Raw genomic sequence first — 23,778 nt, 5'->3', positions numbered from 1 at the left:
TTTGAGCCAGATGCTGAATGTAGGCCTACTTGGAAATGAGCTCTGATGAGGACAGTGATGATCTGCTCAAACTGAACCTGTCCAAGCTCCAAAAGGTAACAAAATATGATTTTATTCTTCTGTAATAGTCTAATATCAGCTAAAGACCCAAATATGTAATAGCCTAATGATTGGCGAAACATTCATGGATTTAAGGGTTAAAAGCAATAGGTTTATATTGATTTTTCTTTTGAATTGCTTTTAAGTGTTGTGCATATATTCCATCCATAATGATTGATAACAAAAAAAATGTCTGTTGCTATGGTTACATTCTCAGGTGAACGCGATTTCTATTTCTGTTTTTTTTTCTGTCCGTATGTAGTAAATGTAAATATACATTTATATATATTAGGCTATATATAAATAGTCAATTTACTGGTAGGTAAAAACTCTTGCAGTTGAACATGCTCCCTGCTTTTAAGTGACCTACAAGTGTAGTCAACTGAGGAAAGTAACTTTTTTCGGCTAATATCAGTGTGAAAGGTCAAAATGATAGGCTTACAAAATCACGGAACAAAAACACTAAAGCAAAAATATGTGCAGAGTGGGCGTGTGAGAGCAGCCGGGCAGATAAAGAGATGGTGTGATCGTTGCAGGGGAGAGAGGGAGATGTGACAGGGTGTTTAATATAGATCCTCCAGTCTGATAAAACTGACAGGAGGTTCCCATTCCCAGAAGGGACTGATAGGAAATTGCCATGATGAAAAACAGAGAGAGAGAGAAAAAGAGATAGAAGGGTTACATGACTGACACCCCTCATTACTCTGTATTTCTTCTCTCTCTCTCTCTTTTTAATTTATTTAGAATTCTCTAGAATTTGTTACTTTGAAAGTATTCAGATATGTTTTTTTTTGTCCAAAAACATGCTTGATATGGTTGTACAACTTGTGAAAGCTGTAACTCAACAACACTGTGTGTATGTATCTGAGTTCAGTTTGAAAGCAGAGGAGTATTTATTCAGTCTCTGGGTTCAGAGGCCCAGGCTTCAGTTCACATACAATGTATAAATTAGTTCCTGATGACAGAAACTCAGCATTATGCTTGTTATTATTGCACATTCAGAATTTGAGATGCATGTGACTCTCAGTGTACCGAAAACAGACATTTGAATCACGAGTTCTTGCCCAGCATCGTTCAAGATTCTCAATGTAGTTCATTTATCATGAATTATATAATCATTTACAAACTAAAAAAAAATTAAACTAAATGTTTTCTGTTTGAAAATATTTACAGCATCATTACTCCAGTCTTCAGTGTCACATGATCCTTCAGAAATCATTCTAATATAATATTGGTGCACACAAGTACATTTCTTATTATTATCAATGTTGAAAACAGTTGTGCTGCTTAATATTTTTTGTGGAAACAAAACCATAGAATAACCTGATGAACAGAAAGTTCAACAGAATAATATATTTGAAATAGAAATTGTTTGTAACATTATAGATGTCATACTGTCACTTTAATGTGTCCTTGATGAAATAAATAACAAAACAAATGACTAATTATTAATTTTCATAAATTATTATTATTATTATAAAAAAGATAACATAAAAATTCTCAATGGACCCTATTAACCTGGTAATATTTATGTTTAAAGTTTATTAACACAGTGTAGTCCTTTAAGAATAATATAACCATTTAAAACACACCAAAACTAAGTAATGTCAGCATAAGACATATTTGAACTCGGGTATGAAAATTAGATTTATCATTTAAGACGTTAATGCAGCCGGATTATTTCCATTGGTTTGATAATGTATCTCTTAAAGCAGAAAATGGTCTTGTGGTTCACTGTGTGGAGTGTCTCCTCTAGGGAATTCGGAAGATGACTGATAGCTCATGTCAATACGAGGAGAAGCTCTGAGTCCTCTGTGACTTGTGGTGGAGAGTAGAAGCGTGTGTATATATGTGTGCAATCTGCTCCATAGAATGTCTGTGAGCAAAACCTAATTTATCTGTGTCCAAACCCACCCGATAACAGGCTCTCAGGGTGGAGTGTGGGATAAGTGGGTTTTCCAAAGATGGGATAGAGTGAATCATGAATTAGCTCAAGGAAGTTAGACGTGATTCAGCTGCAATCAATTGTAGTCAAAGAATTTGAATGAGTTATAATTTTTTTATTTTATGTTCTGTCATAATTTTCATGACCACTACTGTTGGAAAGTGTGGGGGTCAGTAAGATTTTTGAATTCTCTAATGGCTGCATTTATTTATTGAGAAACACAGTAAAAAGTAATATTGTAAATATTCTTTTTACATTTTATTATTTTTTTAATTAGGTTAAAATAAAAATGTATAAATTAAATGTAAAATATTCCTGTGATGGCGAAGCTGAATTGTCAGCATCATTATTCCAGTCAGTGTCACATGATCCTTTAGAAATCATTCTAATATTATGATTTGATGCATACGAATTTTTGTAAAAATTATTATTATGTTGAATACAGTTGTGTTGTTTAATATTTTTTTTATTCTTTGATAAATAGAAAGTTAAAAAACAGCATTTTTTGAAATTTTAACATTTTGTAAACATTATTAATGCCTTTACTGTCACTTTTGACCATTTTAATGCATCCTCACTGAATATAAGTATTCATTTATTTAAAAACATCTTACTAACCCCAAACTTTTGAACTGTATATTTATGATTTACTGGTTAAATATTTAATAAGAAAAGACAAATAGAAGAAATAATTTTTTTTTTTTTAATTTTAAAAGAAATGATAAAAAAAAATATTGTACTTTCTTAGAAAACATTAAAAATGTACCATGATAATTCCATGCATGCTTGAAGTACCTTAAAGAAAATAACATTATGAATATGGTAATTATTCAGTACCATGTAACTTCTTGTACTTTTTCTTCTGTGTAAGCAACAAATTCTGTACTTTGAAAGTAAAAATACACGATAGGAAGGGTAGTCAAATACCTCCATATTTATATTATAAACTCAATAAAGACATACATCCATTATACATATACTTTTATTTTATATCTCTTAATAATTCATATATGTCTTTGTCCTATACATAGTTTCTCTGAACAGTCTTGAAAACATACATAGATCATAGTTAGTACTATAGATTTTCAATACTTTGATAGACAGAATATTAAATTCTGTTGAGAAAGAAGAGGAAAAGCCAGCACTGGACTGAAGCACACACACACACACCCACACACACAGATGCACAATATAGACTCAGGTCTACGGCATGCACACACACACACACACTGACGGAACTGACCATGGCTTATTACTTTTCTACCTCAATGTACAGCTCACACATGTCAGTTCGACAGAGAAATCGACTTCCTCACATTTTTCCCACTCTACAAAATCAACGAGTAACAGAACGTCGGACCGCACAAACAGCAAGACTCACAAATTACACATGCACATACTTAGATGTCCAGTCACACCTTTTTTTTTCTCATGAAAAAAAAAAAAAGGCTGAAGCGTTTGAAACAAGCATATTAGTTTTTGGTTTCTGCTACTTTGTTTAACACACATAAAGAAATATGTAAAAAAAAAAAAGAAATGCTCAGAGCCCCCTGTTGATATTGAGACGCATGCTACTGGTCGATCAATATGGGTTTTTCAATAACCGAGTCTCAAGACTTATACATTTGGTTTTCCCAGTCCTGAATATTTTGGTCCCATCCTTGTAAATGCTACATGTAAATGGAAACTGGTATAGGCAGACAAAGAGTTCCAGTTGTAAATAAACAAAATAAGCATTATGTGAATTGAAATGCGCCACAAATAAATACACATATGTCGAACAGTTGGTACATATCCACCAAAAGTAGGCTAAACACTTAATAACTGTTACATACTGTATACGGGATTGGTGGACAAAGACACACACATAAACACACTCACTCACACACACAAACACACCTGTGAAAAAACAAAACAAACAAAAAAACACATCTGGACCTAAATAAATTTTTTTTGGGCTTTTGCTTCTGTCATTTAAAACCTACAACCGTAACCTACATTTACCCTTACCACATCTGAAATGGAAAAAAATATTAACACATATTTTTTTTAAGTAAGAAAAAAAAGACAATATATCCATAATTAGTGATGGATTCAGTCTCTAAACCAAAAACAGATTCATTGAAGTCATACTTACTGTACAAATTCCTGTAGTAACAATAAAGAATATGGCCTTATATAAATGTGTGTACATGTAAAATATACCTGAAATTGGTCACAAAACCATAATATAGCAATCTTTATGTATTTAGTTAGTATTTTAAAAACAAATTATTGTAGAAAACAATATATATATATATTTATGTTATATCTTCATAAAGTAAATTGAACCATTTGTGCCGTCCATTCCTGTTCCTATCCCAAACTTCACTGAACAGATATACCAGCGTTCAAAAGTTTGGGAGCAGTAAGATATTTTTTAGTTTTTAAAGAAGTATTTTATGCTCACCAAGGCTGCATTTATTTGATAAAAAAAAAAAAAAAAAAAAAAAACATTGTGAAATATTATTACAATTTAAAATAACTGTTTTCTATTTTAATAAATTATTACTGCAGTCTTCAGTGTCACATGATCCTTCAGAAAATCATTATAATATGATGATTTGATGCTCAAGAAACATTTCTTATTATTATCAATGTTGAAAAAACAGTTGTGCTGCACAGTATTTTTGTGGAAACCATGATATACTTTTCCAAGGATTCTATGATGAATAGAAAGATAAAAACAGCATTTATATGAAACAGATTTTTTTTGTAACAATGTAAAAGTCTTTACTGTCACCTTTGATTCGTTTAATGCATCCTTGCTGAATAAAAGTAGTGATTATCTTTCAAAGAAAAAAAAAATCCTACTGACCCCAAACTTTTGAATGGTAGTGGTAGTCATGAGCTACACACACACACACACACACACACACACACACACACAGTTATATATATATATATATATATATATATATATATATATAATGAACAATGGAAGGACAAAAACACAATCTCAAGAACTTTCCACGTCGGTCAATAACTCATATGAGCGATGACTGGTAACACATGGACGGCAAGAATACAATAAACAACGGCTGTATTCGGAGGCCTGGCCCCACCGTCACACAATACAGGTAGCAGACTCCTCTGGGGTGAGGTGTGAAGGGAGGTCGGCCGGGGCCCTTGCAGGAGCCACGGGCCCGCCGCGTTTGTGCTACATGTCCAGCAGAGGACGATATGTGTCACACGGCATTGGTGATGACAATTGTGTCTCTCTGAGGGCCGCTGGACCCCGAAGCCTCAGGGGTAATGCTTTTTAGCAGACGCTATGGGGGTAAGCAGTGAAAGTGATTTTACACTCATGAACTGTGAAAACATTTAAGCTACTGAAAAAGCTACAGCAAGTGAAGACAGTAACAGCTCAACTTCAAAGAAATGTCTTAGAGACTGCTTATAAATGAAAGGATTTCACAATGCACTAAGTGATGCGTTGCAATTCTTTAGCAGTTAAATAGTGAACAGCTGTAGGCTAAAACTCTCCTCTGTGAGACACATAATTACTCACCCAAAACCTGACATGCTAAAAGCTCTGGTAGTTATATCACAGAAGCAACAAAGATTAACCTTGTGTCATTTTTCACCATCTGCCGAACACACATCCTGTGACTAAACACACTCTCAAAGTCACTGTATGGATGCATGTAGTGACTGATAGCCATGAGGCCCTTTGATGTCTATCTTCACGCCTCAAACAGAGAAAGTTTACAGATGCATTGCAGCATAATTGTGTTTGTGCTGCTGTAATGTGTTTAAATGTTACGTGATCAGACCAGATACAGTCATGTACGTGTTTTGATGTTTTAGTCTGTCTAGGCTCACCTGTTTGAAGGTTCCTTTGGTGGTGATCAGATAGTAGACCATGTAGGAAGGCACACAGATGAAGGAGGAGACTCCAATGCAGTAGCCAAGCACTGTGGTCCAGAAAGGGTAGAGGTAGTCAAACAGCTTCACCTCGGGAGGGAATGCCAGGAAACTCACAATAATGAACTATAGGCATGAAACAATGAGAAAAAAAGAAAAGAAAAAAAAAGTTTTTTTTTTCTGAAACTGTATTTGCATATCTGACATGCTGGGATCTGTTATCATTTACTCACTCTCATGTTGGTCCAAACCTGTATGACTTACCTTTTTTCTGTGGAACAAAAAAATAATAGTTTTCATAGTTTTCATAAGTTCCAAATTTATTTTGGACCTCATGAGGGTGAGTAAATAATGACAGAATTTTCATTTTTGGGCCAACAATCTATTTGAATTTCTTTGTAAGTGAAAGCACTTTCTGGACTGGATTTATATAGCCCAAGCAGCGTAGCATATGGCAAAATCATGGGTTTGAATCCTAGGGAATGCATAAACTAATACAAAGTATTCATTGAAAGCAATATAAGTTGCTTAGGCAAGTCACCAGATGCATAAGTGTTATGTAATGGACTGACCAATAGGAAGCAGGGACAGATGGCTACCCAGCAGACCCTCCAGAAAATACCAGGGGCAAAGCCAAGCATCAGCTGCACGTCGTTGCAGAAACGTGTCGTCCCTGAAAGTATTTTACAAACACACTTAGTGCAAATTGCCTGAAGCGGCATATCGGATTACGAAACTATTGAAGTGCATGATAACATTTTGGGACTTATAGATGTTAGGTGGATAAAAAAGAACAGATGGACAACAGCAGAGAATAAAGTGATAGAATGACTAAACAGTTTTATAGTTTGACATTATGACTTCTCTCCCTGTAGCAGTGACTAAAATGAGATTTTCATAGACTCTCATAGGAAAGGGTACACAGTCCAAAACTAAGAAATACAAATGCTAGGAGGTTTAACAGCAATGCTCAGACAGTCTTGAAGAGTTTTGAGAGAGTTGAGGAACTGTAATACAAAAATTGTGACATGTCAAAAGTATACATTTCTGGCTCCAGCTTAAAAGCCTCTAGGGATGATCTTGTCTAGACAATTCATTAAGAAACTACGTAAGAGTTTGTTTGCTCTTAGTTGCGTCAAACCGACACTGAATTAGACCAGCGGAACATATCAAAATGAATTAAAGGGATGTTTTGAATGATTTAGCTGGAATCCAATACCTACCATAGAACCAGGAAACAGCAATGACCTCGAGGAAGACTACGGTGATGACAGCAGGGCCCGTGGCATACTCCTCAAATAGTTTAACAACAAACGCACCTCCCTACAAACACATTACGCCAGTATTAAAGGGAATAACGAATGTGCACACTTTGGAAAATGACAATGTTGTTTTGGTAAAATTCCAAGTTTGGTCTCTGGACAATGTTTAAAGACCTCCAATGCAAAGCAAGATTTTTGTTAGCTGTGCTGTTAGACTCACGTAGGTGAGAGTCGAGAGGGCGCCCAAATAACAGACACACACCAGGCCGAGAACAAACCATTCTCTTCTTTTGACCAACAGGTGGGGGAACTCGTCCAACATGGCTGTAATTACACCTTCCAGACCAGCAAACTGTAGTGAAAAGCAAGAAAAGCAGAGGATGATAGAAAAGTAGGTCAAGGACCCATTGAATCTGTACAGGCATTAATCCAAATAATGCTCCTCACGGTGAATATAGCACTAACTCAGTGGTTTTTGACAGGGACAAACATTATAATGAAAGAAAATTAGACTACATATGGAGTTATTTCATTAGCAGACTGTAATAAGCCATGCCTAACATGACTTCATTGTGAGTGTGATCACTATAAGGACAGGAATGGGTTAACTATGCGCACTAAAGACCTAATGTAATAAAACACTGTTGAAAACAATACATCATACTAAATTCAGAGACAATAAGCTGAGTAAACAGGGAAAAAGCTCATTCATTAAGAGAAAATTGTCTCGAAAGAAAGAAAGACCGACCGTGCTATCCAGCCCCAGCATAATTATCATGAGGAAGAATATGATGGCGAAGAACGTAGCAGCAGGCATATTGGCAATAGCCTCAGCATAGATGATGAAGAGCAGACTGGGACCTTCGAAAACATGCATTCAATCAGCACAGGTCCATCAAATGTAATTTCAATGTAAGCGGCCATATCACATTGTATGGCTTCTCACAAACTTTCACATGCAATGATTTATTTGGTATTATGGTTTAAATAATCAAAAGTTCTTATTTGAATGGAAATGGGAGCAAGTATAAAGTAAACGTGGTGCTCACCAGCATCCTTAGCTACAGTCTCCACACCTTGGTGGCGCATCTCTGCCATGTAGCCTAGCACTGTGAAGATCACAAAGCCTGACAGGAAACTGGTCAAACAGTTCACTGAGCTTGTGATCAATGCATCTCTGAAAATCAAAGAGAGATATAAAGATTTGAGCTAAAAGAAAAGGGACAAATAAAAAGATAGAGTTCAAACAGGGAGCAACAGAAAAAAAGGGTTCTAGAAAACAAAACTAGAATTTCTGGAAAAAAAATAAGAAAATCTGAGTGGTGATTACGAAAAGGTGTTGTGGCTGGTTGTCAGGGCATTATATAAACCTGCATAGAAACACGTGCAACAAGTTGCAGGGGGAATAAAAATGGTGCAAGGGAATGTCTGTTCACTGATCACTTTCTCTTTGTGTTTATGAGAGAAGCACCTAACACCTGTTAAAACCTATATTTACTCTTCTAGCTGACCCTGTTAGCCGATGTCTCTTTAATCCCAAGAGAATAATGACAAACATTGTCTGAACCTCTTCCTGAGAGAAACAATATCTTATTAGTGTGTTTTGGGAAAGTTTCCTGGTCAGAGCTAGAACTCGACCAACTCGAACCTTGAGGAAGCGGTGTATCTGTGTGTGTGTGTTTTGTGTGTGTGTTTATGTTTCAGTACACTTTTACTGGCATGAAGGAGAGGTGAAATGACCATCTGCAGACATACTGGAGCCTAGAACCTCAGATTGGTGACCTCAGCAGGCCACTTTGTACCTAAACCGGGATTTTGACTGACATCCTAATAATAAATAGAGATAGGCTTCTGACAAGCAGTGCCTTAGTCGGAATCATTCAACCTGACGTGATGACGTAGTTAGTGACCTGTGTTGGTGTAGAATTTCCGTATTTCCCCTACAATAGAAATTGACGCTATGAATGTGAGGTATGTACTTGTAGCAGTTGTTATGAAAAGGATTGTAGCTGGCAAACGCCAGGAGAACACCAAAGCCTGGACCCAGAGAGAAGAAGATCTGTGCAGCTGCATCAAGCCAAACCTGAAAAAACACAGATGGAGTGATTTGTCTGTAAATATTTTCATTCATCCATATCATATCTGACAGACGGCAAGAAGTATGTGTTTAGGAGGAAGACAGACACAGCAACCAACACAGATTGTGCAATATCTTAGTATTCAAAATGGTTGAATTAGTTTCCACTCACTGAAGTGGTTAGAAGTTTGCTCCAATCAGGTTTCAGGAAGAAGATCACTCCTCTCCATGCTCCTGGTAGGGTGGCCCCTCTTACCAACAGGATCAGCAACACCAGGTATGGAAAGGTAGCCGTCACCCACACTACCTACCAGAGATAGTCATGAAGAAACTGCTAAACAAAGGGTGCAACTGTTGAACAACTATCTAAAGTCAAGGTTGCTATTTTTCCCCTTGCCTTGAGGTTTTCTGTATATCTTACCTTGCCAGATGTCTTGACCCCCTTCCAGATGCTGAAGTAGACAACAGTGAAGATGAACAACAGACACAGGGCTAGCTGCCAGCTCACCCAGCCCAGCTGATGAAGACCAGGTGACAGATGAACCTGCAACACCTGCCGTCTAAGGACATGAGAGAAGTTGGTTGACAGTAATAAAGGCATGCCTGTAGAAGCTACTTTTGTGAGATTAAGGTGCCACAGAATAATAAAATAAAAGTCGGAACACTGTAAAACATAATATGATCAATAAGTTAGGACAACGTATGTTTTTACATCGCTTTAACTCGTCAAAAAGAGTCATACAAGATTCAACTTGTTTTTTTTTTTATGTCAGGTTAATGTAATTTAAGTTGACATTACTTGATTGTACCCCTTACAATGTAAGGGGTTGATTGTACATCCAAGTTGATTGTACTTAAAAATTTAAGGCAGCAACTTTTTTTTACAGTGAAGGTGTCATGATTCTGCCATCATGTTATTGATTATTCCTAGTCTTGTGGCAGGATCATGACAGAACCATGTTTTGTGTACAAGCGCATGGCCAATTGTTTGGCCTTTGGGCATGTGCTTGTGGTGTCTCGTTACGTTACCCCGCCCCCTTGTTATCCTCGTCTTGTGATTATTGTCTAGTCAGTTTCACCTGTCCTCGTCATTAGTGTTCCCTTTTTAATCCCTGTGTATTTGCTGTCCTGTGCCGGTTCATTGTTTGATGTAAGTGACATACGTTGTGTGCATCTAGCTGTGAGTAACTTGTTGGAAGTCTTGTTTAAGAGAAATCTTTGTTCCTGTCTTAGTTGTTAGTTTATTGTCTGAGTCTTAGTCTAGTGTATCCTGTCTTGTTTGCCCCATCGAGGGTTTTGTTTTCTGTTTTTGTCATCAATAAACCCCTGTTTGTATCATCTGCTGTCTGCGCCTGGGTTCTCCATTCCATCCACATAACAGAAGGTGGATCTTTCAGGAAAGGACTGATGAGTGCAGGACAGTTAGATAAGAACAAGGAGCAACATTTATCCACCTTATTCCTGATGAGCTTACTGCGTTTTGAATTATGGGTGGCACTTCCGGTTTGGGGAACTTTCATTCAAAAAGACTGAAACGTATAATTTCAAATTATAAGATTGCCTTACAAATAAAGCTGATCCGTCAGTTTGACTGAATGAGTTGTCAATTTTCCTTCATGATTTATTTTCAGACATCATGAGAATAACGTAACACTTGGTAGTTTTAACGTGACATGTTACAATAAGAATATCTATGGCAAGAGCTCGTTTCAGTTGCTGCATTAGTTTCCTCTTGATAATTTTCTTTTTTTCCCTTTGCATTTCGCTCTTATAGAATGAAAAAATTACAACATATACTGCACATTTGTGGTCTGTTTTCCCGATTTAGTTTACGACATATCCCATTAATAATTCACTGGAATGGGATCTGAAAATTACGGAAATCACTTTGAAATAGTATCACGCAAAGCTGAAGTTAATGAACATTTTTGATTAAGGCAACGTATGTTACACAATACAGATATGTATTACTGATATTTAACCCGTCTGTTATTGCCGTGGAAAAAATATTGCTTTTGGGGTTATTTATGGTCTCTTGTTGAAAGTATCTTGTTGATGCTTTTACACTTTTAAATGTCCTTTTAATGTTCGATGGTTGAAGGGTGAGTAGAATAATATCATCTCACGTATAATTGCGTTAATAAAGCGAGCCTTTCACTGATTGTTTACAGCTTTGCGGAAGTTACACCCATAATTCGCGCAAAGCGTCATGGGGCGTGGGAATAAGTGGATATGGAAAACAGGAGCAATGAACAAAATAAAGTCTCTAAATCTCTCCTAAAGCAGAGGATACAAAACCCATTCCCCCCTGCATCTTTCAGGATCTTCCTTTTTCAAACACAAAAGTCTCTTGATGGTACATGAAGCCTGGTGAAGGCAAAGTTCTTAGTTTCTTTCCCTTTAAACCTGGACTTGCACTTCCATGCACTTACATATAGAACTCCTCAGCAGGAGAGATGGAGTTTTCGGTCCAGGAGACATTCAAGTCGGTGGACAGGTAGTGGGTGCAGTTGGGAGTGTTCCACCGGTTGTTGCAGGTGGTCCAGGGCAGTGTAGTGCGAAAGGAGGACAGGAGGTAGTAGAGAGCCCAGGCCATTATGGTATTGTAGTAGAAGGCAATGTAAAGTGCAATAATGCAGATGGCAAAGCCTATACCTGGAAAAGAACAGGAAAAACAAATATCTAACTCGGTTTCAAGCACCTTCCACTTTAGGGGAGTGGGTGACATTTAGGACCAAGTTGCATTTACATATAATTAGGTTTCTTAAGCAGCTGGCATTTTACCAGGTAAATGTGACAATTTCCATAACAGAGTCCTGGCTATCAACAAAGAGAGAGTGAAATCGGTAAGAAGTTTAGACGAATGTCAAGGGAGAGTGTACTATCAGCCCAGCACATGTCAGTCTGCCACTATCTGTCTGAGTGTTAACCCAGGTCCTCTGTCTCAGATGTCTGATTCTTGTGAAGCGAACCCTTCTTACCCTTGAAGATAGGGCAAATGTGTTTCCAGATGGAGATACACCCACTTCGGTGAAACTGGCCCAAAGCCAGTTCCATGTAGAACAGAGGCACACCACCAAAGACAGCCATCAGCAGGTACGGCAGGAGAAAGGCACCTGAAGCACAAGGATTTAAACAGGAAGTGCAACTTGAACTTCACGGTTCCATTGCATTAGTCTTAACACATCCTGAAAGCACTATTATACTTACAAAAACAGCATAAAAGGCGCTAACATACACAAAAAGTTCCTGTTCAGACAAGCCCTCTGTGCTTGATTAAAGCTTTATACGTGAGCATTTGACGTGAACGCTAGATAGCTGTTGATTGAGTAGCAGTGAGCCAGATTATTAAACAATATGAGAAAGTCCCACCCATGAGAGCCACAATTATTGGCGTTGGATGCGATGAGTGTCTCCTTGCCCACTCTATCTCTCATGCACTCCCCTTGCATGGTGAAACAGGAAATTACAAAGATTTTATTACTTCAAATTCAATGAAAGGAGACTAAAGCCTGTTTGCACTGAAGATGCGAGCTGGAACGCACAAAGAGCAGAGACAACAGCAGAATTCCCCATTGTCTATTTGTTATTTTTAAGCAAACAGTACCTAGTTGATCTTGTCTTTAAGACGGAAATCTTTCTTTCAATGGGATGCAACACAATATTTGTTTAACTCCACTAGAGTGCATCACACTTATCTGTCTCAGTGTTGCCTGCAGCTTCAGTAGCACTATTGCCTAGTGCTCCTCACTTTTGACCTTACCCCCTCCGTTTTGGTAGCAGATGTAGGGAAAGCGCCACACATTGCCCAGGTCCACTGCATACCCGATCACCGACAGCAGGAAGTCCATCTTTTTGCTCCAGGTTTCCCTAGGTGGATCCAGGCTGGTCTGCTGGACCACCAGAGTCCTGAATGTTCCAGGGGTGCTGCCCCTGTCCGTCCCAGCACCTGCACCTTCCCTGGGACTTTGTGGGGATGTGCTGGGATAACCGTTGGAGACCTGCCCAGACCCGGAGCAGGATTTCGGACCCTTCTCCGCAACGCTGTCCGCAACCAGCCTGCCATTCTCTTGCGACTCCTGTTCTTTCTCCTGCTTTCCCCCGTCCTCTTGATTCATCATCATTGGTTGTTTCATCTCCATGGTGAGGACTGCTGTTAGGGCTGAGAAGGTGGTCCTCTTGCACTGGCTGATATCGTGCCCATGAGGGGATAGAGAGCCTGGAGAAGAAGGGCTGGGTGTGGAACAGAGCGGGCTGGGATGGAGACAGCAAGGAGAGGCTGACTGGTCCTTAACCTGTATGTTTTAACAAGCTCGGGTGGGAAAACAAGGAAGGACTGCTCAGGCCCAGCTGCAGAACAAAAAGAGGGGAATTTAACATGGATTTACCCCTGTCATTCTCATAAAAAGTGTTCTTAAGAAGTCATACATCATCTTTGACAGAAAACACATATGTTGTTTTGCAAGGTTTCTGAAGATTTTGATTAAATATACCCTTAAAACACACAGCTGTAAAATGCTAAGTGAACTCTGTACATGCCACAGCAACTTTAAGCCTTAGGGAGATGCCAAGACACATATTTATTCTCACTATGCCTGACACTTATGATACTCAAATTACAATAAGAGACTGTACCCAATGTTAAAAACAGATAAACCAAAAACTTGCACTAATTTAACACTAATTTACACAGATCTTATATTCACTGGTACATATACACTCACCGGCCACTTTATTAGGTACACCTGTCCAACTGCTCGTTAACACTTAATTTCTAAGCAGCCAATCACATGGCGGCAACTCAGTGCATTTAGGCATGTAGACATGGTCAAGACAATCTCCTGCAGTTCAAACCGAGCATCAGTATGGGGAAGAAAGGTGATTTGAGTGACTTTGAACGTGGCATGATTGTTGGTGCCAGAAGGGCTGGTCTGAGTATTTCAGAAACTGCTAATCTACTGGGATTTTCACGCACAACCATCTCTAGGGTTTACAGAGAATGGTCCGAAAAAGAAAAAACATCCAGTGAGCGGCAGTTCTGTGGGCGGAAATGCCTTGTTGATGCCAGAGGTCAGAGGAGAATGGCCAGACTGGTTCGAGCTGATAGAAGGGCAACAGTGACTGAAATAACCACTCGTTACAACCGAGGTATGCAGCAAAGCATTTGTGAAGCCACAACACGCACAACCTTGAGGCGGATGGGCTACAACAGCAGAAGACTCCACCGGGTACCACTCATCTCCACTACAAATAGGAAAAAGAGGCTACAATTTGCAAGAGCTCACCAAAATTGAACAGTTGAAGACTGGAAAAATGTTGCCTGGTCTGATGAGTCTCGATTTCTGTTGAGACATTCAGATGTTAGAGTCAGAATTTGGCGTAAACAGAATGAGAACATGGAACCATCATGCCTTGTTACCACTGTGCAGGCTGGTGGTGGTGGTGTAATGGTGTGGGGGATGTTTTCCTGGCACACTTTAGGCCCCTTAGTGCCAATTGGGCATCTTTTAAATGCCACGGCCTACCTGAGCATTGTTTCTGACCATGTCCATCCCTTTATGGCCACCATGTACCCATCCTCTGATGGCTACTTCCACCATGTCACAAAGCTCTAATCATTTCAAATTGGTTTCTTGAACATGACAATGAGTTCACTGTACTAAAATGGCCTCCACAGTCACCAGATCTCAACCCAATAGAGCATCTTTGGGATGTGGTGGAACGGGAGATTCGCATCATGGATGTGCAGCCGACAAATCTGCGGCAACTGTGTGATGCCATCATGTCAATATGGACCAAACTCCCTGAGGAATGCTTCCAGCACCTTGTTGAATCTATGCCACGAAGAATTGAGGCAGTTCTGAAGGCAAAAGGGGGTCCAACCCGTTACTAGCATGGGGTACCTAATAAAGTGGCCGGTGAGTGTACATTTAACAGTGCAACATGTGAGAGTTAAGTAATACCAAACATTACAACATGTTGAACTCGTGTAAAAGATAGACTAATTACAACTATTTTTATTTGTATTTAAGGACAGAAATAAAGGGTCAAACAAGTTTAACACTTGTTGATCAATACCAATCAATCCATCACTATTCAATACAAATATATTATATTGCATTTTAATAAAATTGTGATTCAACATCTAAAATTAGCTGGAGAGTAAGTTGCTTCCAGCAACTGCATTTCTTTCTGCCTAGCGTTCTCTAAAAGCTGTTTGTAATTACTAGTTGAAGTTGAGGAGTAGTGAGGCAGGTGGGCGCAGCGACCAGAGTGAGAACATATTAACAAATACATCAAAACTTAATGATTATAATAATGTCAGGAATAATTGAAAGGAAAAAAAAAAAAAAAAATCCCTGCTTGCCTTTTCCTCATACTATTACTATAATTATAAACAGCTAACGCATTTCATTTAGTTTCCATCAGGGGATTTTTTTTTCTTGCCAAAAATGTTTATTATTTATTCAAAGTGAATAATTTGTTCCGCTAAAACACATTTTGAAAAAAAGACAAATGCTATTAATGATTTTATGATGGCTGTGGAGAAGGTGGAAAGCGTTCCGCACTATTAAAATCAGACAAAAAGTGAAATGTTAAAATGTTTGCGCATATCCAGCATGGCAACTTATCAATACAATTAATTTGAATGTAAAAGTTGAATCGTCAAACATGACTACGCATACAGGAAAATTACACTTTTTTTATATGGAATGATTAAAAAAGTTAATTGAAAAAAAAAAGGACAAGCAAAAGTTAAATTATCATGCCATAGTATTAATCATCTAATTAAAACATAATGACAAATTAATGTAAAACTAAATTTCATTTTTTGAACTGCCTCCACTCATTCTCCTCATTCAAGTGTCACAAGATAAAATAATAAATAACACTAATTTACTAGTTTTAACCCTAACCCTAGGATGGTTTTCTGGACAAAGATTATCTGATTGGCAAACTGCCTGATTTTTATTATTTACAGCTGTATCTCTTTGCTACTTTCCGCCCGCTCTTCTTTGCACACACTAAATCAACCCACAAATTCGCTCTCTTTTACAAACCCTAAATCAACCCTCTTAATGCTGAGCGTCTAGGGCACTTCGTCTCATTTTGTTCTTTCTTTCCATAATTCATAATTATAGATAATATGCAAGGTCAAGATCAGTGCAGCTTTGTTATGGTAGGAGTTTGTTCGGTTACCAGGATCACAAGATTACCAGGACCTCAAGCCAGATGTGTGTAAAATAACCCATTACTTCACTATCTTCATTATTACACATCTGATATGCACATAAATGCCAAATGAAATAAAGTTAATATGAACAGTTTTACAACCACTAGATATTGAGATAAAACACTTCCAGTCCCATTGTAGCATCATTAGACCTAATAAAATGAGTTATTCTTGGTTTTCAAAAACCTCCACTACAGCAGAACTAGACTTCCACATTTTAATGAACTTAAAATGTCTGTTAAAGTACAACTTGACGGTTTCACAGCACTACATAAATCAACATAAAACTTTGGACAAAGAATCAACAACATACACGGAAACATCAAAATGCCTCCTGTTACACATGCAGGCGCGTACAGACACACACAAGCAAAGACTTGCCACCCCAAATCGCTTCATTAAAACACACACGCAGCCACAAACACCATGCACAGTGCAACCCTACCGTGCTGCGGTTGAGCAGTTCTGTGGGGGTCTGTGTTAGGGTGGTGACCAAAACCATCCCTGGAAGCCCAGCACTCAAGACACACCCCCTTCACGCCTGCTCACTCTCTTTCTCTCACTCACTCTGTCTTCCTCTACTTTTTCTGCTATCAAACTTGCTTTGTGGTAGTCACCTTAAGGCACTTCAGATGTAGTCACATAGAATTAAGCTCAATGATATAATTATGACCCCTGCTACCAAGCATCTGTTCATGCAAAACACAAAAGGCATGAATGGAGAACTCAAGTCCTCATCACATGCGTATCCACATAGTATTTATTTGTCAAAAGAACCCTGACCTACATTCTCAAAATCCCACTAAGATATTTGACTTACTTAATTGACGTCAGGTTTAAGAGGGACTGCCTTAGTTTAAAAGAATCGCTGATATCTTTATACCCATGCAGGTCAAAAGTTGGATACACTTACTGATACACTTCATCACTATTTTATTATTACATATTTTCGAATAATAGTAAAGTCATCAAAATTATGAAAACAAAAATTAATTGAATGAGTTTCTATGGTGGGCACTTGTTGCCCGTTTTTCCTTTATTATCCGGTCCAACACACACACACACACACACACATATAATTTATATGTATGTATTTTACATAACCTGATTTTATAATATGTACATAAGAGAAATGTAAAATCTAGTCAAGTGTGTCTAGACTTTTGAATTTTTGTATCAGTTTCAACTGCCTTTTTAATTACATGCAAACCCTGATCTTGTTGGGAAGCTCACTGTACAAATAAGACTAAAAACAGTTAAAATATAGGCCTTGTCTGTCAATTAATCTTCTAAGTGCCATGGCAAATAAGTGAATTACGCACACAGTTGGGAGTCTAATTGTAAACAAGATTTTAGAGATAAATATGAACACGCAACATGGTTTCCACATAGACTTTTAAGCTGTACATAATATAACATTAGACGTTAACAATAAGGGTTGAATCAACAGGGAAAGATAAATATACATTACCCTTCTGTTCTCCTGTATGATCTGCAATCCAGAAATAACATAACTTAGTGATGGACACAAAACATATCTATTACCTTTTAAAAATTAAACGCCATGACCAACAACACAACTGACTCTTCAGCTTCATCAGCAGACTATGAACCTTTCTAATACAGCAAGTTGTTCTGTTCTTTTCTTAGCATAGTTTATTAAAATGCATTGTATACTTGAATAAAAGCCATCACCTCGGGCACACATAGGCTACACTCATGTAGTGTTTTCATGTTTTATGGGGACTTTGCATAGACAGAATGATTTTTATACTGTACAAACTGAATATTCTGTACCCTTACACTAACCCTACCCCTAAACCTACCAATCACACAAAACTTTCTGCATTTTCAAAAAACACCCACACGGACAAGGATTTTGGATATTGCCATATTTGTGGGGACATTTTGTTTTCAAGGGCTACACACACACACACACACACACACACACAACAAATAATGTAAGATGATAAGATTTGCATTTTTTCGAACACAGAGAAAGTAGGTCAAGGACAGCTTATTCAGTCAATAAGTGTGAAGTAATTTATGCAGATTTGTTTTTAAAAAGTAAAAAAGAAGAAATTCTAACCGTTTGCTGCATTATTAAATGAAAGTAAAAGTGATTTTCGACGTGCAATCTGTCAAAATGCACTTTGAGCCATGGAAATCGTAGCACCAAAAGTTGTGATATGAAAATCAATAATAAAGCGTTAGAAAAAGACAATAGGCTATGTGTAATGCTTCATCAACACAAAATGATCAAACTGAGGACCCAAAACTGATCAGATGATTCTAAGGTGATTTTTTTGTGTGGAAGTATCAAGTCCACACTATACGTAAAAGTGTAGCCTACTGCGTCACATAAATATTCCACTATGTTCAACAAAGTTGTCCCAGCATAGGCTACCTTACCTATGTTGTTGTTGTTGTAGCTATCACTTAAAATCGTACTAGCATCTTTTTGTGTCAATGTAGCATATGCCATAATCTGAGCAGAAAACAAGACAGTTGGCACCTTTACTTAATCTCTTATTGTTGTGATTGTCCGTAGCCGATACACCATTGATCGTACAGAAGACGGGACAGAGGGATCAGGACAGAAGAAGGGGTGCTGGCTGATGACAGCTCAAACGGACCGAAGGAGACAGGACGTTTAATCTGTATTAACCAGTGAAAAGTACAGAGAACCACCTCAGGTGAACCGCATCACAGATCTTATTATTTTATATATATATTTACCTCTATAAAACCGTTCTGAGGTGTGTTCCAGTTTCTTCCATACTATTCAATTAAAGTAAAATCTTTTACTTTTTCTATATTTATCTGTGAGTTCCTTCTATCTGCTATCTTATTGAAAGAAATGCTCTCTGGACATGTGTTGGGGAGAAACAGCGTCCTCTACAGAGCAGTGAATAACTGCAAGCAAGTTATCCACGCCGTTTTTACCAGGAGAGTCTGTCTGCGTCCCGCTGTACTACAAACCACGCCCCTGCAGATTACGCCTGCCTACTACAACAAGTTACGCCTCCCGCGAAGAAACAAGCGCGGATGTCATTATCTGATTCTAAAACAATCTTTTGAAGTAAATTAATGTTTATTTCTTTATTTAATATATGAAATGTTTGTAAGACGAGCGTATATTGCTTTAGAATCGTGAAATAAAGTAAATAAAGTGTGAAATAACAGCTAGTTGTAAAACATAAAATAAAATATACAATCAAATTAATACATGGTAATTATAGCTAAAAACCTACCCCTTCTATAAAAATAAAATTTACTGTAGAGTTTCATAATTAAAATAGCCTACTTTAAAAACTGATGAAAACAAACAGGACGACTATGGCGTCTGGTAATCTAACACCATGTGATTTTTCCTCAACGGTCGCCCTACAGGTTGGAAGCAGAATTGTCCATTACTGCTGTCGTAAATAATTTAGCCTTCCGCAGCCGACTGTCGCACGCGCACGCTCGCTGTTTATCCAGCACTGGCTTTGGAATCAACAATGGCAGACATCCCAACCTGCAAGAAGTCATTTCAGGGAGGTATATCTTGGTGACTGGATTGTTGACGGGAGGGGGAGGGGGAGGGGGAGGGGGAGGGGGAGGGGGAGGGGGAGGGGGTGCGGCTGGTGGCCGGTTGACTAGCTTTCGTGAGGCACACTCGCAAGGTCTCTCGCTCTCTCTCTCTTTGCCGTGCTCGCGCTATGTATGTTATGCGCGCAGTATGTTCTGTCTCGCATGCGCGCTCTAGATTCCGGCAGATCTGAACTAACTTGCGGGCATCAGGGAGACGCAGGAGACTCCCGGGAGACTTGGGATGTCTGCAATGGCCACAGACAATAGGCTTGTTTGAGATGCGCCTTGCCTCGCCTGAAATGTAGTCGAGAGTAGGCGGCTGCAGTGAGGGGAGGAGTGAAAAAAGCGCAGGCATGCCGGACAGATCTCGCTTCTCGCAGTGGATCAGACACCTGTGAGATCAAAGGTGGATATCGCGGGATTCAGGGATTCACGCTCGTGCATGATGTTGCTAATAAACTGGATGTAATTTAAGTTTTGTTGCTTTTATATGAAAATATAATGAACAAGACACCCAAAGTACTTATTTAATTCCATTTTAAATAGGCCTACATGTTTATCAATAATTTTTTCTTTAATACAGACATTTGTTTTTATTAAAAAAATAAAATTACATCACATAGATCGCACTGTCAGAGAGTTTGGGAATATCCACACATAATTTATACACATAAAACATGATGTCAGAGTTTTAAAATCAAACATTTTAAAAGAGAACAATACATCACGGTTGTTTAAACCAATGAGCATTAAGCTGTGCCGTCAGCAAGTCGTTTCCCATCATGCTTTTGATCAGCGCAGTCGGTGGAGAGCAACTGCGCGCGACTGCAGAATCCGACACGTGCGCCTTGCGGTCGCGAGAGTTTTTTGACATACGTCGGCATGACATCAGAGCAAGGCGGACCGCACTCGGACACATTTCTAACCGGCATGCATCTCGCGCTGATCACGGGTGATCGGTTCTGCGCAGATTTTGCTCATCTCAAACAAGCCTTATTTGAGGAAGTGGTGGGGGAAGTGACGTATGCCGTAAAGCAGTCGAATTTTGTAGTTCTTTTTGTGCACGGGTTCCTACCCGAAACCCGAAGTTACATAGTGCCAGTAAAAGCGATACAGACCACGTCAGGCTATGGCAGACGTGTCATTTAACTTATTTTAAGTCGATGTGCCATCACAAGGGTCTTGGAAATATATTATGAAGGTTGAAAAACTACATAGTGTTACTTTAATCTGTATGCCTTATCACTAGGTGGCGATAGTAAAGCTTAAACACCAAGAACAATTGAAGTAGAAGAAGAGTAGCCTATTTCAGAGGGAGGGGCTCTGATAACATTCCGAATGACATTATGGGGGCGTAATTAGTATGGGCGTGGTTTGTAGTACTGCGAGACGCCGCCGGACACACTTGGATTTTACAGGTACAAATAATATCTTCACATATGAAAGGTAGATGTAATTTATTAGTCAATAACCCCTCAAAATACAAAAACGGTGACCTACCTTACAGATGTCAAGTTGAGTTACAGCTCATGCTAATTTGATGTTTTTGCAGCATCTCTCAGGGTCCACGGTGGGAGGGGACAATACAAACTATTTTCCCCATTTTTAAGCACTCACACACTGTTAAGCACATAAATAATGTAAAGCACCAAGAACATTGGTTTAGGATCCATTACATCATCCAGTTTGTCTTGCCCATCTAAAGATTCTGATCATATTGTGTCTCAAACGTTCCCAAGAATCTGTCTTAGTCTTATAGATGTAATAGATGCTACAAACCTGTTTTAAATCCCCAAAGACAAACACATAGCCTACACGGCACACAGACAGCTCTTCTTGAAGAACCAAACTTCTCTGACAGACATATTACAAACACACTTACAGTGTGGAGAACACAGAGTCTTTCCAATCTGTCTGAGCTAGTAGGATAATCCCCAACAAGTCCAATGAACTGAAAAGCAGCAGGGAAACAGAGGGGTGGGGTGGAGGTATCTAAACTAGGTGAAACAAATTTTTAAGGAAAGAAATAAGAAGCTTGTGTCTGTGACAAATGCACTCCCCTTTAACTTTCCCTCTAACAGTGGCAGATTGGGATGTGAAAGAATTAAGGGCACAAACATCCAGTCAAGAGTATCTTCCCATTTCAACACCAAGAGAGTTCTTGGAATCACTCTTTGTTAGGATGAGGACTCAGAGGCATAATTGTTCCATGGAACGGCCAACAAAAAGGTACCGTTCCTCAGAGGTCTTTTAAACCCCTTCCACACTTTTTAATCTTTTGTGAGGCCTTGGTATTTCCACAGGCTTCGCAAAGTTCAAAAAGATACCATCTCTCCACGGTAGTGGAAAAATTGTATTAAATCCATGCAAAATAGTCTGATAATATAATTTTATGTTGTTGGAAAGCATTCAGTTTAAGAGTCTTAAAGAGACACTTTGCCGTTTTGAGGCATTTAAAAATGGAAAAATCTTGGCAAATTGGTTTGGCAAAATAAAAACAATACATTTAATTAAATAAATACAATTATTAAGAAATTTCCTAGCAAAATATATATTTTTTTCAGTCAGGCATCTGCTGTGTGATATAACCTGGTGAACAGCCCAAAATGTGCAGGTCTTTAATTAAGACATCAGCCTGATCCTCAACAGACCATGGTTTATGTGACCAAATAGTCTATACGTGACCTAACCCTAACCTAAACCTAACCCTAAATTTTAATATCTGAAATGCCTATATTAAGGATCTTCTAAGATAAAATGTGTTATTATTGGTAATTAAAACATATTTGTTCTTGTTTAGATAAAAAATAAATGCTAAAAATATTGAATACTCAAAAATAAAACAAAATATTAGAGATATGACCATGAATTCATTTTAGTTTTTGATACTCAGTATATTATAACATTTTAAAACTTTACAACCTGCCTGTATTATACATAACATTTCTACTTTAGTGAAGACACTGTGGACAGCCCAGAAAACTTAAATGACTAGTTAATGTATTAACCTAGCCAAATGTATTTTATATATCTAAATTATGAATTATATAGATATTATATATTTTAATACAATTTTTAATTTTTTATAAAATATTCAATGAATAGGGTAGGTGCATGATTAGAAAACAATGTTTATAACATTATATCCTCATGTTTATTTCCTTCTTTCTATGTGGGTGTAATTAAGAGCCATTAACTCCTCTTAATTAGATTTAACACACGGATGCTGACTCAACTCAATTTGTTCAAGTTTAATTACAAATCGATCTACAGTAGTCAACATTTGAAGTGGTTCAAAACCTTTCATCAAAGTTATACATGAATTTTGAACAATACCCATTCTTGTCTTTAGGACAACTTTGATGCACTTTTTTGATCCACTTCAAATGTTGATTACTGTATTAAATGTCCCTTAAAACTGGCTGATTTTTGACTCAGACTTGAATAAAAAGTTCAGCATATGTAAGGCTTTAAAATGAAGAACATTAGGAGTTCATATGTAACATTTTCTAAACCCATATTCTAATGTGAACTCCAGCATATAATATCAAAGATATATCAGGCACGTCTGACATCCTGTCTGTTGGCGGTGCCCTTTGCACTTAGGATGCTGTTGTAGGGAAATTGTAAGTCATGGCTAATACATAACAATTATTCATAGCATTTCTCTATTGATGTC

The 23,778-nt window shown here is 38.1% G+C and overlaps 1 protein-coding gene across 1 annotated transcript; it reads right to left on the bottom strand.

The window, feature by feature from the left end:
* Positions 1–5,002: 5,002 nt before the first annotated feature.
* Positions 5,003–17,313, bottom strand: slc6a4a (solute carrier family 6 member 4a). Its single transcript, XM_056271165.1, has 14 exons — positions 16,969–17,313; positions 13,053–13,639; positions 12,271–12,405; positions 11,722–11,944; positions 9,711–9,849; positions 9,462–9,596; positions 9,192–9,295; positions 8,262–8,389; positions 7,961–8,073; positions 7,433–7,564; positions 7,174–7,273; positions 6,523–6,623; positions 5,909–6,076; positions 5,003–5,355 (listed from the first exon to the last, which is right to left on the bottom strand). Exons 2-14 carry the CDS (start codon positions 13,429–13,431, stop codon positions 5,272–5,274), a joined length of 1,941 nt encoding a protein of 646 aa, XP_056127140.1. The 5' UTR covers positions 13,432–13,639; positions 16,969–17,313; the 3' UTR covers positions 5,003–5,271.
* Between the last annotated feature and the right edge of the window lie 6,465 nt (positions 17,314–23,778).

The sequence above is a fragment of the Rhinichthys klamathensis genome, unplaced genomic scaffold (assembly GCF_029890125.1).
Source record: "Rhinichthys klamathensis goyatoka isolate OS25496 unplaced genomic scaffold, OSU_Roscu_1.1 h1tg000311l_1, whole genome shotgun sequence".
In the NCBI taxonomy this organism is placed as follows: Eukaryota; Metazoa; Chordata; class Actinopteri; order Cypriniformes; family Leuciscidae; genus Rhinichthys; species Rhinichthys klamathensis.
This window is presented reverse-complemented; position numbering and strand designations above follow the sequence as displayed.

Coding starts and splice junctions, on each gene's coding strand:
- slc6a4a (XM_056271165.1), bottom strand. CDS start 13,431: ATGGAGATGAAACAACCAATGATGATGAATCAAGAGGACGGGGGAAAG. Junction 7,274..7,432: donor CCCTCTCGACTCTCACCTAC/GTGAGTCTAACA, acceptor ATGTGTTTGTAG/GGAGGTGCGTTTGTTGTTAA. Junction 6,077..6,522: donor TCTGTCCCTGCTTCCTATTG/GTCAGTCCATTA, acceptor TCATGCCTATAG/TTCATTATTGTGAGTTTCCT.